This window comes from Sminthopsis crassicaudata, chromosome 4, assembly GCF_048593235.1.
Source record: "Sminthopsis crassicaudata isolate SCR6 chromosome 4, ASM4859323v1, whole genome shotgun sequence".
Classification (NCBI taxonomy): Eukaryota; Metazoa; Chordata; class Mammalia; order Dasyuromorphia; family Dasyuridae; genus Sminthopsis; species Sminthopsis crassicaudata.
In genome coordinates this window covers 295,141,816-295,156,881 of record NC_133620.1, presented here as the reverse complement: position 1 = coordinate 295,156,881, position 15,066 = coordinate 295,141,816, and the positions used below count along the sequence as shown (strand labels likewise).

The window sequence follows — 15,066 nt, the reverse complement described above, 5'->3', positions numbered from 1 at the left end:
TCCAAATTAGGGTTGTTGTTTGGCTACCTGTACTCAATAAAGAAAACATAAAGCGCAAAATGCAGAAAGCAGAGTAGGAGTGTAGCTCTTTCTGCAGTTTCTTCCCATAATGAGAGTCCAGAAAAAAAAAAGACCGGCAGTATTGTCTCTCTCTCTCTTTAAAAAGTTTCTACTCAGGCTTTTCCTGAATTTGTAGTCATTATGGGGATTGCTTTATCATCCCTGAAGTGGCTGAATTTTTTGATGCTGAGTCTCCTATGGCCAGCTGAATACATCTAGGAGTTTCATCATCCTCTAAGCACCCACACCCTGAGGTAACTAACACATGTGGACTGCTGAAGCAAGGCAGTTTTGTGCGTGCCCTATTAAATAAATAAGTTCAAGGAACTTGAGATAGAGTAGGTAAATGGAAAGGATTGGGGGAGGAGGGAAGAGAGCCTGTGAAAATAGACTAACATTAAAGTAGTATAATAAAAACTAATGGAAGAGACATCTTATTTTGGCAAGCTGAAACTACATGCCATCACCAAAGAAATCAGTTTTGCCCTGACATTGAGGCTGAAAGGATTTGTAGGAGCAAGAGAGGTGAGATCCAAGTAAAGGCAGATTTCTATTGTAAGAAAAGTAATTTGTAGGATTCTGCACATTTTAGAGCTTGAATTAAGAGGTATAGCTTCTCTTTGGCTAGACTTTAGCAGGCCTATCTAGCTACAGAGATTGTGATGTGGAGCCTCAAAACTAGTACTGTGGAGGTGACCTGAGGTACCTATTATTGAGATAATTATTAGGTTTTCTCTGGTGTTTTCTAAGAGAGAAGGCCTCATTTATCTGCCTTAATCTACTTTTTATCTTGTCCTATCCTCACAGAGTTGGAGGAAGTTGAAAGCATCATTAAAAATAACATACTAGCAGCAAAGTATCATAAGAAAAACTATTAGAAAGTGATGTGGTGCAGCTTTGGGAATAATGTAGAGAAACCCCAATAGTAGTAGAGACCCCAATATTTTTCAAGGCACTCCGGGCTATCATATGTGCAAAAATGTTTGTGGCAGCCCTTTTTGTAGTGGCAAGAAACTGGAAACTGAATGGATGCCCGTCAACTGGAGAATGGCTGAATAAATTGTGGTATATGAATGCTATGCAATATTATTGTTCTGTAAGAAACAATCAGCAGGATGATTTCAGAAAAACCTGAAGAAATTTGCATGAGCTGATGCTAAGTGAAATGAGCAGAACCAGGAAATCATTGTACAAAGCAACAAGATTATATGAAGATGAATTATTTTCAACAATGAAATGATCTGGGCCAGTTCCAATAATCTTGTGGTACATCTACACCCAGAGAGAGGACTGTGGGAACTGAGGGTGAATCACAAAATAGCATTTTCACTCTTTTTGTTGTTTGCCTGCATTTTGCTTTTGTTCTCATTTTTTCCCTTTTTGATCTGATTTTTCTTGTGCAGCAAGATAATTGTATAAATACATACATATATATGCATATATATGTATGTATGTAGGAGTTTACATATATTTTTAACATGTTTAACATATATTGGATTACTTGTCATCTAGAGGAGGGGGTGGAGGGAAGAGGGGGATAAATTTGGAAAATAAGGTTTTGCAAAGATCAATGTTGAAAAATTATCCATGCATATGTTTTGAAAATAAAAAGCTTTCATTAAAAAAATTAAAAAGCTAAAAAAAAAGAAACTGCAGATTACTTTGAGACTATATCGTCACCTTATGAATAAAGCTATTGGGAGTTATATGGCATAACCTTAGAGAATGTGTGTGAAAGAGAGTTGTGCCTGATATCTTTATTCCATTAAGTTATCCTTCAAGTATGTCCAGTTTGTCATCCAAAAAGCTGGGCTACTATCTTGCACCTGGGCCCAAATAATGAGCCCTTCTTAATTTCAAAGACCCTGTAATTGAGGGACTTTCCCTCCTCCTGAGCAGAAATACTAGAATATACATGTGAGTTCTCTCTCCCCTAGCACTCTCCTTAACTCTTTAGTTTACCTTTGCTTCCCCTCTTCCTTCCTGCCTCTTGACATTTAAGTAGTGTTTCTTCACTTTCAGCCCCTACTAGACTCCTTTTGGTTAGACTTTGTGTCTTTCACAAAATAAAGCATTCCTTTTGGCTATGGCAAAATCTTTGTGAGTTTTTCACATTCTGAACTACTCTCCCAGTACTTCATCAAAAGAGAATAAGAAAAATCAATATAATTTCACTGACTTATGGGAAAACTTGCCTAGTCTAAATGGCAGTAAATTTAGGAAATGTTGTTTACCACACATAATTATACCATACTGTGATTAGAACATGGGTTATGGAAAGAGTGTAGGAACTGAGGAATTTGAAAGCCCAACAGAGAAAGGCATTGGGAGATTGTGGATATCCTAAGTAGGGCAAAGAGCTATTATCGTAGTGGCATTTGAGAGGATAAATGTGAGGGACCCAAGAGAGTAAGAAATAGAATTATAATGGAGAACAGTTCTTATGAGCATGTTCAGAGTACCTGCATAGCCAGATAAGTCTATGGCCCCACTCTCATAGGCTTATCTCTTTGTCTCTCTGATATCAAGATTTAAACTACAATCTCCAGCAAATTTTCAAGTGTGACACAGCTAGAATTCCCTGTTCCTCCTAAGTATGCCTTTCTGGTTAATTTTTAAAGCATCACTACCCCTTTTATGACTGGTTCATATAACTTGACCCCTTTATCCCACCCTGTGACAACTATGATGGCAGATCTTTGGCTGAAAACCCTATATAAATCTAGACTCTTACCTGTATCTTAAAGTAGAGGGCATATCTCACTGTTCATTTGAATTATCACCCAAAATGCTATTCCGTGGGAAAGGAGTGGAAGTTGACGCATGCAAATCTATCTCTGACTGAAATGATGTTTGTTCATCTGTCCATATACACCTGGACCACATGGCTTTGAATACAAATAAACCATTTTAATTGATCCTAATGTAACTGTGCAAATTCACTTGAATTCTACTCCAGATGTGCATGATATCACCAATAATGCAACACTCCTGGGAAGCCTGATTCTGGGAGAATTATGATGACTTATAATGGAAGTGTCTTGGGAAGATGAAGTCTATTTCATAACTAGTTCTGGTCCCATATAGTTATATGATGACTAGGACAGGTTTTAATTGGCTATGGTTATATAACCTAAAGCGGGGGTGCATTCACAAAGCCCTAGAAGGCCTTATCTCTGCTCTTTTTGGTACTTCTTCCAGTCTGATGGCATTCTAGTGAAAGAAGAATAAAGACTATAGGAGGAAAAAGGCTTGGCTCCTCCTCATCCAAAGCAGACAAAGTTTTCAAGTTCTTTGCCTTACTTGTAAGTTGAGTTCTTAATGGGGTCTGCAGCCAGCTGGTCCAGTTTTGAGGAAGAAGGAGTAACCTTTGGGACCTAGCCCAACAGTAACTGAGTTAAAGGCTCATCTAATAGCAATACAATATATGGATGCGAGCTTAGTATGATAAATATTATGTTAAAAACTAAATTAAATTTGAGCCAACTCTCTTTCCAAAGAACAAATTGGTATGGGAAGGATGGGTCCCTACAGTCTTGGGGGTGTGGGATGTTTGTACTTCTTCCTATATTTTTGAAGTAAACATTCCTTAGCAAAAGCTGATTGATGCTAATTGGTTAAATAAAACTGGGATGCTAACTAATTTCTAGTGGTTAACTGTGGAGGAAATATAATCAGAATGAAAACCTGATTTAATATAAGTAGAGAAGAGCTGATACCCCCAACCCCTAAGGGATATCCCTTAGAACTTGGAGGGATAAGTATTGTCAGCCTGGCTCTTTGCCAAAGAGTGACACACTGTGTTATCTGGCTTATCTGACTACCCTGTTTGCATCTCTTTTCCCCAATTTAAATGATAATGTGAGCCATATTTCACTCTAATGTAAGAGAGGACATTTTACACTCCAAGAGATCTAACAAGATATTTTGTACTAGGTGGAGATTCAGGGAATGATTTGTTAGAGGGAAAGTGCGGAAGAGGAGTAATGGGACCAACTTATGCTCATAATGACTGAGATGTGGTGGGAGTAACTGAAAAAAAAACCCGAGGAGCTAGTCTTGTGAAAGGGTGTTTCTCAGACCCATAAAATGTTAATTCTGGATTTCTTACCCTGAGAAAAGTATGGGCTGATAAGTGAGGGGAGAAAGATGTCCTCCAATTCTATTCCGGGCTCAAAAGAACCCAGAGCAAATACTAGAGCTGGCCATATTATGGTGAATAGCACCAATTAGATTTAAGTGATAAGTCTCACTTATTAACAGGAGAGCAAAGGGATTTTTGTTTGTTGTTTACTCTTTTTAATTACAGCTCATTTTTCATGACCCCATGAACCAATTGTACCAGGGGTTTTCTTGGTAAAGATACTAGAGTGGTTTGCCATTTCTTTCTCCAGAGTAAATAGTTATGGCTTTGAAAAGTATACAAATGCTTTTTTTCTTTAGAACCAGAATAAAAAGGTATAGTATTGCAAATTAGAGATCAGAAAACAGACTACAGCTGAAAAGTCTATACAGTGAAATATGGCCACTTTAATGGTTTGTTTTGTTTAACTGATTGCCTTTCTTGCAAAATGGAGGGCTCTGGGAATACTGAAAAGTGGTATAAAAATCCTTAAGTATCAACAAAACATTTTTTAACCCTCATCCCTCTCTTTAATATTCTTAGAATTCAAATTCAAATAGGGAGTTGAATTCATTCTTTCCCAGGCTGCAGTTGCTGGACAGATCCACTGGAGCTGGGGAATGGAAGTCCATTGGTAGGAAACATAAAGATCCTTATACTGGTGATAGACCTTTGTGAAGTGGTGGCAGACAGGGTAGCTGAATGTCTGTCCTCCCACCTTCCTGGCCTGCATGCTCAAGCTGAGAAACATTCTTCGGCCAGCAGATGCTCTTAAGTGGATGTAGTTACTGGCCCCTCCAGAGGCCTCATTTATTTGAAAGGCCATTCTTGAAGTTGTCCCTATGGTCTGGACCCCAGTGAAGAAAGCTCTGGATCGCTATAGGCTCAATGGCTAAAGCAGTATAGTTAAGGCCTGGGCCCTGGGCATTTCCTCACTGGGTATCCCTTTTACTACGTTGAAAGGAGAAGGTTCAGAGGGGGTGAAATTACTGGTTCCTTTGAGTCTTGGGGGCTTCTATGGGACTATGACTCAGGGTTGCCAAATTTCCTTTTGGCCACAGGTTATGTGATTCAGTGGAATTTCCCATGCTCTTCATGTCCAGGGGCCAGAAGATATAAAATCTATACCAATCCAAGGAAGGAAAAGGGTTCTTCAATCCAGGAGCTTCTTAATTTCTGCTTGCTGGAAGACTTAATAATAATGATCTGGTTTACCCTCTTTACCCCTTTATAGTTCTATCCCCTGCATGTAGCACCCAGATCTCAAGGTTCCCTGACCTCCCAGGGCTTCCATATGTCCTGGGAAAATGGTTTGTTTTCTACTGGCAAATCTCCTTTCTCCCTGAATGGTTCAGACAATTCCTCCTCAGTAGAGAGGATTTGGGGAACCAAAAAATGAAATTGTTGGGCTTTACTTCCTAATGATACAAGCAGACCAAATGGTTTCTGTATAATTATGATGATGAATTTAATTTTATTTTAAAATTTACATTTGTATAAGCATTTTCCTCCAATAAGATTTTTTTTTTAATTCATAATGGGGGCAGCTAGGTGGCGCAATGGCCAGACTTGAATTCAGGAGGATCAGAGTTCAAATCTGATCTCAGACACTTAACACTTCTTAGCTGTGTGACCCTGGGCAAGTCACTTAACCCCAGCCTCAAAAAAAAAAAAAAAAAAATTCGTAACAAATTTTTGTTTTTCGATTCTTCATGATGTGGGATTTTCTTGGTAAAAATACTAGAATGGCTTGTCATTTCGTTTTTCGTCTCATTTTACAGATGAGGAAACTGAGGCACATAGGATTAAGTAACTTGCCCAGGATCACACAGCTAATAAATGTCTGGGGTTGGATTTAAGTTTTCTTGACTCCTGGTCTGGTGCTCTATCCACTGTGCCACTTAGCTGCCCTACTAACAAATATATACCATCACATGAAACAATTTTCCACATTGGCTATGTACCCCAAAATGTGTCTTAACTTTAAGTCAACTCTCTGGCAGTAGATAGTGTAGTTCATTTATGATCCAGTAGAATAGTAGCCAATCATCCTATTGATCAGAATTCTGAAATCTTTCAGTTGTTTTTCTGTATAAACTGTACAAACCATTCTTTTAGTTATGCATACTTTGCTTCATATTAGTTCACAGATGTTGTTTCCTATAAAACTGTCCGTTTTGTTATTTCTTGTGGCACAATAATATTCCATTATATTCATAAACTTAAGTCATTTTCTACTAAGAGGAAACCCCTATAGAAACTAGCATTACCTCAAATCAGTTGCTTTATTGAAGCTGAAGATTTCTCTAGTCCCTCATTTTAGCTGTGAATCTGTGCCTTTTTTTTCCCAAGTGTTTCTTGTAAACAACATATTGAATTGTTTTCTAATCCATTTTCCTATCTTCTTCTGTTTTATGGGTGAACTCATGCACATTTATAGTTGTATTTATTAATCTCCCATCTATCCTCTTGTACTCTTTACAAATGAGGCAAGAAAGAGGGAATTTGTCTGACATTTGTGTTTAATTATCCTTTTTCAGTTTAGAAGTTAGATTCTTGGAATGCCTGTTCCCCACTCTTTTCTCAATGATCATCTTATGTACCAATTATGTGATTTTCCTTCTTCTGTCTGCTCCTCTCAAGAGGATATTTTTTTTGTCCTCTCAAGACCATTAAATAGAACACAAACCCTCTATCGTTTTTTTACCTTTCTCTTATAGATAAGAGTTCTGAGAAGACATTTGATTCTACCCTTTTTAATAATTCATCTTCTTTCAATTAAATATGTGTACTTTTCTGTTTCTCTTAACTTCCCTCTTTGCATTTAAAAATATCTAATCAGTTTTGGCCTTTTCTTCATAAGTACATAAGTACTCTATTAAAAATGTCCCCTCTCCTTGCAATGTATTTTTTCTCAGTAAGAACCCCTGGTTATGTCTTTATTTCTTGACTTTTGCAAAATTGTACTCCAAACTCCATTCCTATAAAAGGGCAGAGTAAATCTCTTGTGATTCTAACTGTGCTTGAATTCCTTTTTTGGCTTTTTGCAGTATTTTTTCTTGGACCTGGATACTCTGGTTTGGACCATACCATTCCTGGGATTTCTTTCAGGAGGTGACTTTTCATTTTTATTTCACTTCTAGGAGATTTGAATAGTTTTCATTTGTTATTTGTAATAATGTTAAATAAGTTGACTTTATTTAAAAAAAAAAAAAAAAAGCATTTTCAGAGAGTGCAATAATTCTTATATTATCCTACCTTAAGCTATTTTCCAGGGCAATTGTTTTTGATGTATTTTTTACACTTCCCTCTCTCCTAATCGTCTAGTTTTATTTTAAAGTATCATATTTTATTGAATTGTTTTCTGTTCTATCCATCCTGATTTTCAAGGCATTTGGCCTTGGGTGAAGTTTTCCATGAATTCCTAAAGTAACCATTTTTCCTATCTTCTTTCTCTTCTAGCTTTTTCATTCTGTATCATTTTTTCTTGGTTTGTTCATCTCATCCATTTCAGTATTTTGAGACAGTATCTACAAATGAATGCCATGGGCAGGGCTTCCTGGTCCTGTATATAGGATGCTATATTTGGATTCTCCTTCAAGAAATTATGGAGTTACTTTGGTGTTGGGCTCTGCCTAAAGACTTCTTGGCCCAGACTTGGGGACTTCCTCCTCCATTAGCTTCTCAGGTTGCTAGACTACTCCCTTGCAGAGCACCCACCACAGGCTTAATGGACCACTTAAGGTGGATTTTATCTACAGCCTTTTTCCTGGGACTGGCCTCAGGCTACTTACTAGTTTTAAGTTGGGCTCTTCCTGGCATTCCTTGGGCTGATCTTTGAACTGGGATTCTGTAGCCGAAGATTTCAGGATGGTTTGGGCTACTAGTACTTGGCAGACTCACTCAGTTACTTCCCTGGATGCTTATACTATCCTATCTATCTCAGGGTCCCTTAAGAATGCAGGCAATTTCTTTATGGGACAAAGTGAAAAAGTCTATAGGCTATTTCTTTTTTGAGTGACTTTTTAAACCTTTTTGGGGTGTTTTCAGGAGGTCTAGGCTTCTCTCAATTCAAATATCCCCTTCTCTTAAAGTTGATTGCATTTGAGATTTTGAAATTTTTTCATGGAAGTGGGTCCTATTAGTAAATAGAAATTTATTATTTTGCCTCTAATCCAATTTCCATACCATCACTACCAAATTTATTTTTCCTCATCTGCACATTTTCACAATTCCTAGCCAGGAAGCAATGGGTAACCATTACCTCTAGTCAAGAATTTTATGCACAAATATTTCAAAACACTTTCCAGATTCTGTGGAGATCACAAGAAGTAAGATTGGAAGGGAATTTAAGAGATCATCTGACCCTAGCATTACACAATATTTCACACTGCCAGTCTCTCCTAATTCCCAGGGTGTCAGGGTATCTCTGGCCACTGACCTTTTGCAGTGTCAACTAATTCTACCTGGCTCACCTCCTCTGAGGCCTTCAGAGATCTCTGGCTACAATTTCTTGAATCATAGTTTAATAACCGATAGCTCAATCAACAACAGCCATGTGCAAACTTAAAGCCTTTATTATATCTGCTCACATATTGCCCTGACTTGTAACCTCCCTAGTGAACACGTGGTCTGGAGACCCATGTGTTCACTATCAAGTTCCTTACCTCTCTTGGCTATCCATCCACTCAACTCAGCTACCCCAGGATAAAGAGATCCACCTCCTGTTGGCAGTGGGTTTAAAAAGGGTCTGTGAGGGCACACACACAGCCAATCAGAGAGGGAGCTGTTTCCTGTTAAGAAGCTATCTCAATATGGCTGGGATTCCACCTATGGGGCAGTCCCTAGTCACAGAAAATTACTTTCAGGCCATTCAAAGCTCCTGTTGCACTGTGGAGGCCCATTTAAAGAAATTTTACAGTTATTCTTCCACTACTATTTTTACACAACATAAACATACACATATATGTTTGTTTATATAAGCACACATATTTCTCTCATTCCCACTTTTCTACTTATGCATTAAGTCACTAAGTATCTGAGCAAATGAAGATTTAATTTGGAAGGTTTCATCAATTTCATCTCTTCATTCTCAATGTGATTCAAAAAAAGGCTATTTTCATTGTTCTCTTCTGACAAATACTTATCTGTACTGCAATATCTAACATCCAAATACCTCACAAAAATTGTTTTTTGCCACTTTCCTAACTCCTTTCCTTATCTTTCCAAGGAGTATCTTAGGAATACTTTTTAGCTTAAATTTCTTTCTTCTGATATGGCTTACAGCAAGAATGTTATGGTTAAAAAAATAAAAATAATAAATTAAATGAAAAAAAAAAAAAAAAAGAATGTCATGGTTGATATAATTTATTTCCTCTAGCAATTCAATCACTGGAAAAGAATCTCACATTTATAAACTTTACAGATGGTTAAAAACTATGTTAAGGCAGTTAGGTGTTATAGTAGAAAAGAGTGCTGGGCATGAAGTCTTTTTCTTCTTTTCTTTTCCCCTTTAAATATTTTTATTTTCCCAGCTAAAATTTTTTGTTTTACATTTGTTTTTAACTTTTGAGTTCCAGATCCTCACCCCTATCCCCATTTAAGAAGGCACATATAAAGTTATGCAAAACATTTTCATAAGTCATGTTGTGAAAGAAAACAGAATGGCACTCCTCCTCCCCACTCCCCCCTCAAAAAACTGTCAAGAAAAATAAAGTTAAAAAAAAAAAAGAGTATGTTTCAATTTGTACTCACAGTTAGTTCTTTCTCTGGGTATGGATAAATTTTTTCATCAGAAGTCCTTCAGAGTACTCATGGATTACTGAATTGCTGAGAACAGCAGTCATTCACAGCTGATCATCCCACAACATTGCTATTATTTTGTACACAGTATATTTTACTTTGCTTGAGTTCATGGAGGGCATTCCAGATTTTTCTGAGAACATCCCAACCTCATCATTTCCCATGGAATAATATTCCATCATAATCACATACCACAATTTATTCAGCCATTCCCCAACTGATGGGCATCCCCTCAGTTTCCAATTCTTTGCCATGAGAAGAAAGCTGCTATAAATATTCTTATAAATATAAGGCTCTTTTCCTTTTCTTAAATCTCTTTTGGTATTCATGCCTAGTGGTGGTATTGTTAGATCAAAGGATATATATGATTTTATAATCTTCTGGAAAATGACTCTTTATAAATTTTGCTTTTTATACATTTGGCTCAGTTCCCTATATGTTTGAGAAATGAGGCCTTCATCAGAGAAACTTTTTCAAAATTCTTTTTACAAATATTACTCATTGTATTTCTATTCTTTTACCATGACCCTCCTCAAAAGTGTTTTGCTACTGACCACTCCCTGTCCCTATATATATATATATATATATATATATATATATATATATATATATATATATATATATATATATATATATTTCTTCTATTACCTTCTCTTCACTTCCTATTTTCTTGCAGGATAAGGGAAATGTCTATACCCATATTGAACATATTTCCTCTTTAAGCCAATTCTGATGAGAGTAAAGTTCACTCACTACCACTCTCCTCCACTGTAAAAGATTTTTCTTGCCAGGCCTGAAGTACTGAAGATTTATTTTCCCAAATTCAAATTTGACCTCAAACACTTACTGTGTAACCATTCCCATAGGACCTAGGAACACCTGCATTATCTATACATGAGCCTTTTTTGGAAATGGCTAAGAATGATTATGTCATGGTCCAGTCTATTTATGTATATTATGACTGCCTTTGACCTAGCAAAGTCTTTCCCCTCAAGAAGACTTCTACTTGCATGTATTTTCCTCACTTTTAATTAAGCTTCTGTTTAATCCCTGACTTTTCCATCTCTAGCCTATTCTGTTTAGCTCTGGTCATTCAAAAATTTAGAAGCCAATTACAGTCTAGTTGACAGTTCATTATCTCAGTAGGTAACCCAGTCAAGCACATATATAGATTGTTTGGAAATTAAGTAAAAAGAAAGAACATAAGACACTAAGGGAGAAACCAGGAGAGAAAGTGACAAGATAATGGTTAAGAGTGAGGACCAAATAAACATTGAAAGGGGAAGAATCAGGATAGAATTATGAGAATGTCCTTCTAGGACTTGAACCCATCATACTTATCTGCAACAAATAAAATGTCCACTTAATACATCCAGGCTTTTTCTTAGGGCTTTTTTAAAGACACACTAGATTGGACAGGATTTAGTCCCATATCACCTCCCCCATCTAAACTGAAGCACTGAGGGTAGGAGTTGCAGACGGGGCTCTCATTTCCCCAGAACTTATCTTCCTTGTTGGAAAAGAAACAGGATTAGGAGATATACAATAGACATGCCAAAAAATTGGAGAAAAAGAGTCACTATGGCATTTTTAAAATGCACAGAAGAGAACAAAAGAAGGTTCAGAAAGAGACAAGCAGGACAGCTCTGAAATTAACATGTATTTATTATATCCTTTAAAGAATGCAAGATGTATGTAAGAATTTTATGTGTAATCATATTTTATGACTTAGTATAAAATGCTGATTTTGGTGATATTTGTGGCATACAGAATGACAAAATAAAATAATCCTGTCTAAGAAGCTGTAAGGTCCCAATAGTTTCATCTTTTCTCTGGGAGAGAGCAAGGCAAGGTTTTTTGTCCTTAGGGAAAGGTCTCCACTTACACTGTCCACTTCAAACACCTGGAGACAGAGTTGAGGCATTAGTTGTATGGAAAGGTGCAGGGGAAGGTGGGTAGGATAAGGTAAGGTACAGAGAGAAGAAAGAAGAGTCTCTTATGGAAAAAGAAGTTTGGTCTTTTCCCCTCTCTGTGAGTTTATTTAGGCTATTTCATTGTAAGCAAATGTGAATGGCAGGTACACATGAGAGGAAAGGGGAGGGAACATTTTCTCCAGTGTAAAATAAATTAGTAGAAGAGGCAGGAGTAGAGTGGCTTAATGAAGGATTAGGAGAACTGGGAGAGGGGGAAAATGGGATCCAGTCTTACCGAGTCTCTTGATGTGTGCCAAGGCATCGGACTGTACAGTATCTAGCTCCACAGCTGACACAAGTGTAAGGAGAAGGGAAGCCACACACTGCACAGAAGGGGCGCTGGGGCCGGGCAGGGGGCCCTGCACAAGCTGTGAGATAGTTAGGGCCCTCAGTCACACTTAAGTTCTGGAAAAATTAAAGAAATAGGAACATGGATCTATAGTTATCTCTTTGTTGCACAATTCAACTTTGCCCCCTTATAAGCTTCCTTGACATTTCCATTTTCCCAGCCCCTTGACCCCTAAGTTTTCCCATTTTTCTCACCTGTTCTTCCAGAAGGGCCTGGAAGTTCTTACGAAAACGAAGCTTAAAATGATCACCTCTAGTTTTCTTCTTTTTCTTTCCTAAAGGGGAATGGAAGAAGTTACTCTGCGAACTTTTCCAATCTCTTTTCTTTCCACACTTTTCTTCATCTTGAGGCTAATATCCCCCAAGTCCATCACACTTCCACTCTGCCCCCTTCGGAGAACTCATTACCCTTTTCCCTTCGTAAGCTTGTTTTACTAACTCCTCTACTTTCTCACTGTTCCTCGGCCTCTTACTTCTGAAGTGCTGCAGTGACTCCTCTGGCAGACCTGATCCGGCTCAAACGGGCCTGGTCTTTCTGCAGAGAGCCTGGCCCATGCGGCAGAACCAGGACTCAATGTCCCCCTGCCTCTCGCCGCGTATACTTGAGATGTGTGTGTGTGTGTGTGTGTGTGGTTTTTTTTGTATTTCCATCTGCACGTTTCGGCGGCGTTTCTGTGAGCTCCTCGAGGCCGGCCCATTTGCTTTCATCTAGCACCAGTACCTAGCACAGTTCTGGGACACTAGGCACACTTGTTTACCCAGCTCTCCCACTTATCCTCCAGATGCTCTTCAGCAAATCACCACTTATCCCTGAATCTCGTTTGCGTTCTCTGTGCGGCCGAGGTTGGAAAAAAGCGGCCGGTGCGCTCGCCTGAGACCACCCAACGCACCCTCGGCACGGCTTTACCCCTGCCGGGGTCAGAGCCCGGCGCCGGAAAGCTTCCGAGCCCGCCCCCAGATCTCTTCAGATCCCAACCTCTAGGGCGCGGCCGTCCATCGCGGTCCCCAGCTCCTCTCACTCAGCCTCACCGGTGTCGGCATCGTCGTCGAACTGCGGCAGCCTCTTGCCCAGCTGGGGCAGGCCGGCATGGGGGTCATCCTGGAAGTTGTCGTTCTCCAGGGCCTCCAGCTGCCTGTTGATGCGGCGCTGCCGGGCCGCCCGGTCCAGCACGCGCCGCTGCCCGGGATCCTGGGAGCGCACTGGGAGGAAGGAGAAGGGACAGCGGGGTCAGGCGTGGTGCCTGAGAGATCGGCCACCCAAGGGCGGGAAGCGTCTGCAGGGCCCGGCGGACCCATGGAGAGGCTCAAACTCACCCGAAGTCTTCTTCTCCACCATGTTTGTTTAGTCGGCCCACAAACACCCGCGGGGAAGGCGCAGACGCTCGCCTGGAAGCACATCTACTTCCGGCGGAAGCTCTTTACGTCAGAGAAAGGACGACCGAGGCCGCCATTTTTCTTAAAGGCACCCAGCTGAGCCGAACACTGGGCCTAGTCGCTGCCGTCGTGTTGCCTAGGCGACGAGGCAACTTTACGCTCTGTTTGTTAGAGAGGCCACTCCCGGTAGTGCCTGTGTCCTCAGTTTCCCCATTTGGATGGCCCGGGGGTCTCTTCCAGATTTAAAAATCCGATCCTATGACTTTTTTGGATTTGGAAACTTTTCAGACATATAAACTGATGGATAATAAATGAACAGAACTCGGTGATCAATTTATTCAATGTCCCTGCTATAAAAACAGCAAAAAGCCCATTATGTGCATTCACACAATGAGAATTCATCATTCTAGAGGACCAGAAATAAAATAAACTAACAATGAAAGGGAGGTGATGAATTTATTGTGTGGAACGAGACTTGTATACATTTGTGTGCAGATCTTTAACGAGTCATTCGGAGAATTTGTTTTTCTTCCCACACCTATTTTGTACAAGGATTTACTTTTCTTTCCCCCATAACATGAGGTATTGGGAAGTGGGGGGGGGAAAGAAAAAAAAAAGATTTTTGCTACTTGTTTTGCTTTGTTACAGAAAGAATGGGAGGGGGGGTCTGTAAGTAAAAGCAAAACACATCAATAACATTGTAAAAATTCATAACTATCCAAGTAACCAGCATTAACAAATGGGGGAATTAGGCTTGAAGAAGACACGAGTCTTGAAGGAAGGTAGGATTCTAAGCAGTGGAGGGAAATAGGGCAAGCATTCCAGGCAAGGGAACAATTGTAGCAAACACAGAAAAGTGAAAGATGGAATATAATTTACCAGGGACATGTGGGAACAAGGTAGGCTGCGTGTGGATAATGAATAACTTACCAGGATAGGCTGGGACGGAATTGTGATGACAATTTCACTGTATAAAATGCTTCCCAAGAAGCAGAGGGGAGAGGCCCTTTCCCCTTAGAGAGCTGCTCAGGGTAATTAACATGGACAGGGCCCTGGACTCTAATCCTAATTCTTTTCAGTGCCTTGTGTCTTTGGGCACTCACCTAACCTTTTTTGTGCTGGTTTTTTTTTTTTTTTTTTTTTTTTTTTTTTTAACGATAAAGGAAATGGGCTGCTTCTAGCTTTGCATCCTAAACATTAGTGCTCTCTCTCTTTACTCTAGAGCCTGTTTTCTTCCTCCCAGTCCTTCTCCCCTTTCCTTTCTCTCCGTCCTAGCTGTTCTCCCCTCCATCTTTCCATACTCCAAGTTTACCTTTCCTTCCTATTACTTAGTCTACACTCTCCTCCCTCAGAAACTTAGTATATTAAGGCTGGAGGGGACCTCAA

The 15,066-nt window shown here is 39.4% G+C and overlaps 1 protein-coding gene across 2 annotated transcripts; it reads right to left on the bottom strand.

Annotated features, from left to right (window-relative positions):
• Window positions 1–11,632: 11,632 nt before the first annotated feature.
• On the bottom strand, window positions 11,633–15,058 carry ZNHIT1 (zinc finger HIT-type containing 1). 2 transcript variants are annotated; one of them, XM_074264939.1, is made up of 6 exons: window positions 14,611–15,058; window positions 13,621–13,977; window positions 13,336–13,506; window positions 12,502–12,581; window positions 12,194–12,363; window positions 11,633–11,888 (listed from the first exon to the last, which is right to left on the bottom strand). In XM_074264939.1, the coding sequence occupies exons 2-6, from the start codon at window positions 13,640–13,642 to the stop codon at window positions 11,867–11,869; spliced, it is 465 nt and encodes a 154-aa protein (XP_074121040.1). In that variant the 5' UTR covers window positions 13,643–13,977; window positions 14,611–15,058; the 3' UTR covers window positions 11,633–11,866. The 2 variants fall into 2 exon arrangements, with proteins under 2 accessions (XP_074121040.1, XP_074121039.1); XM_074264938.1 differs by lacking the exon at window positions 14,611–15,058 and having other exon boundaries at window positions 13,621–14,030.
• Between the last annotated feature and the right edge of the window lie 8 nt (window positions 15,059–15,066).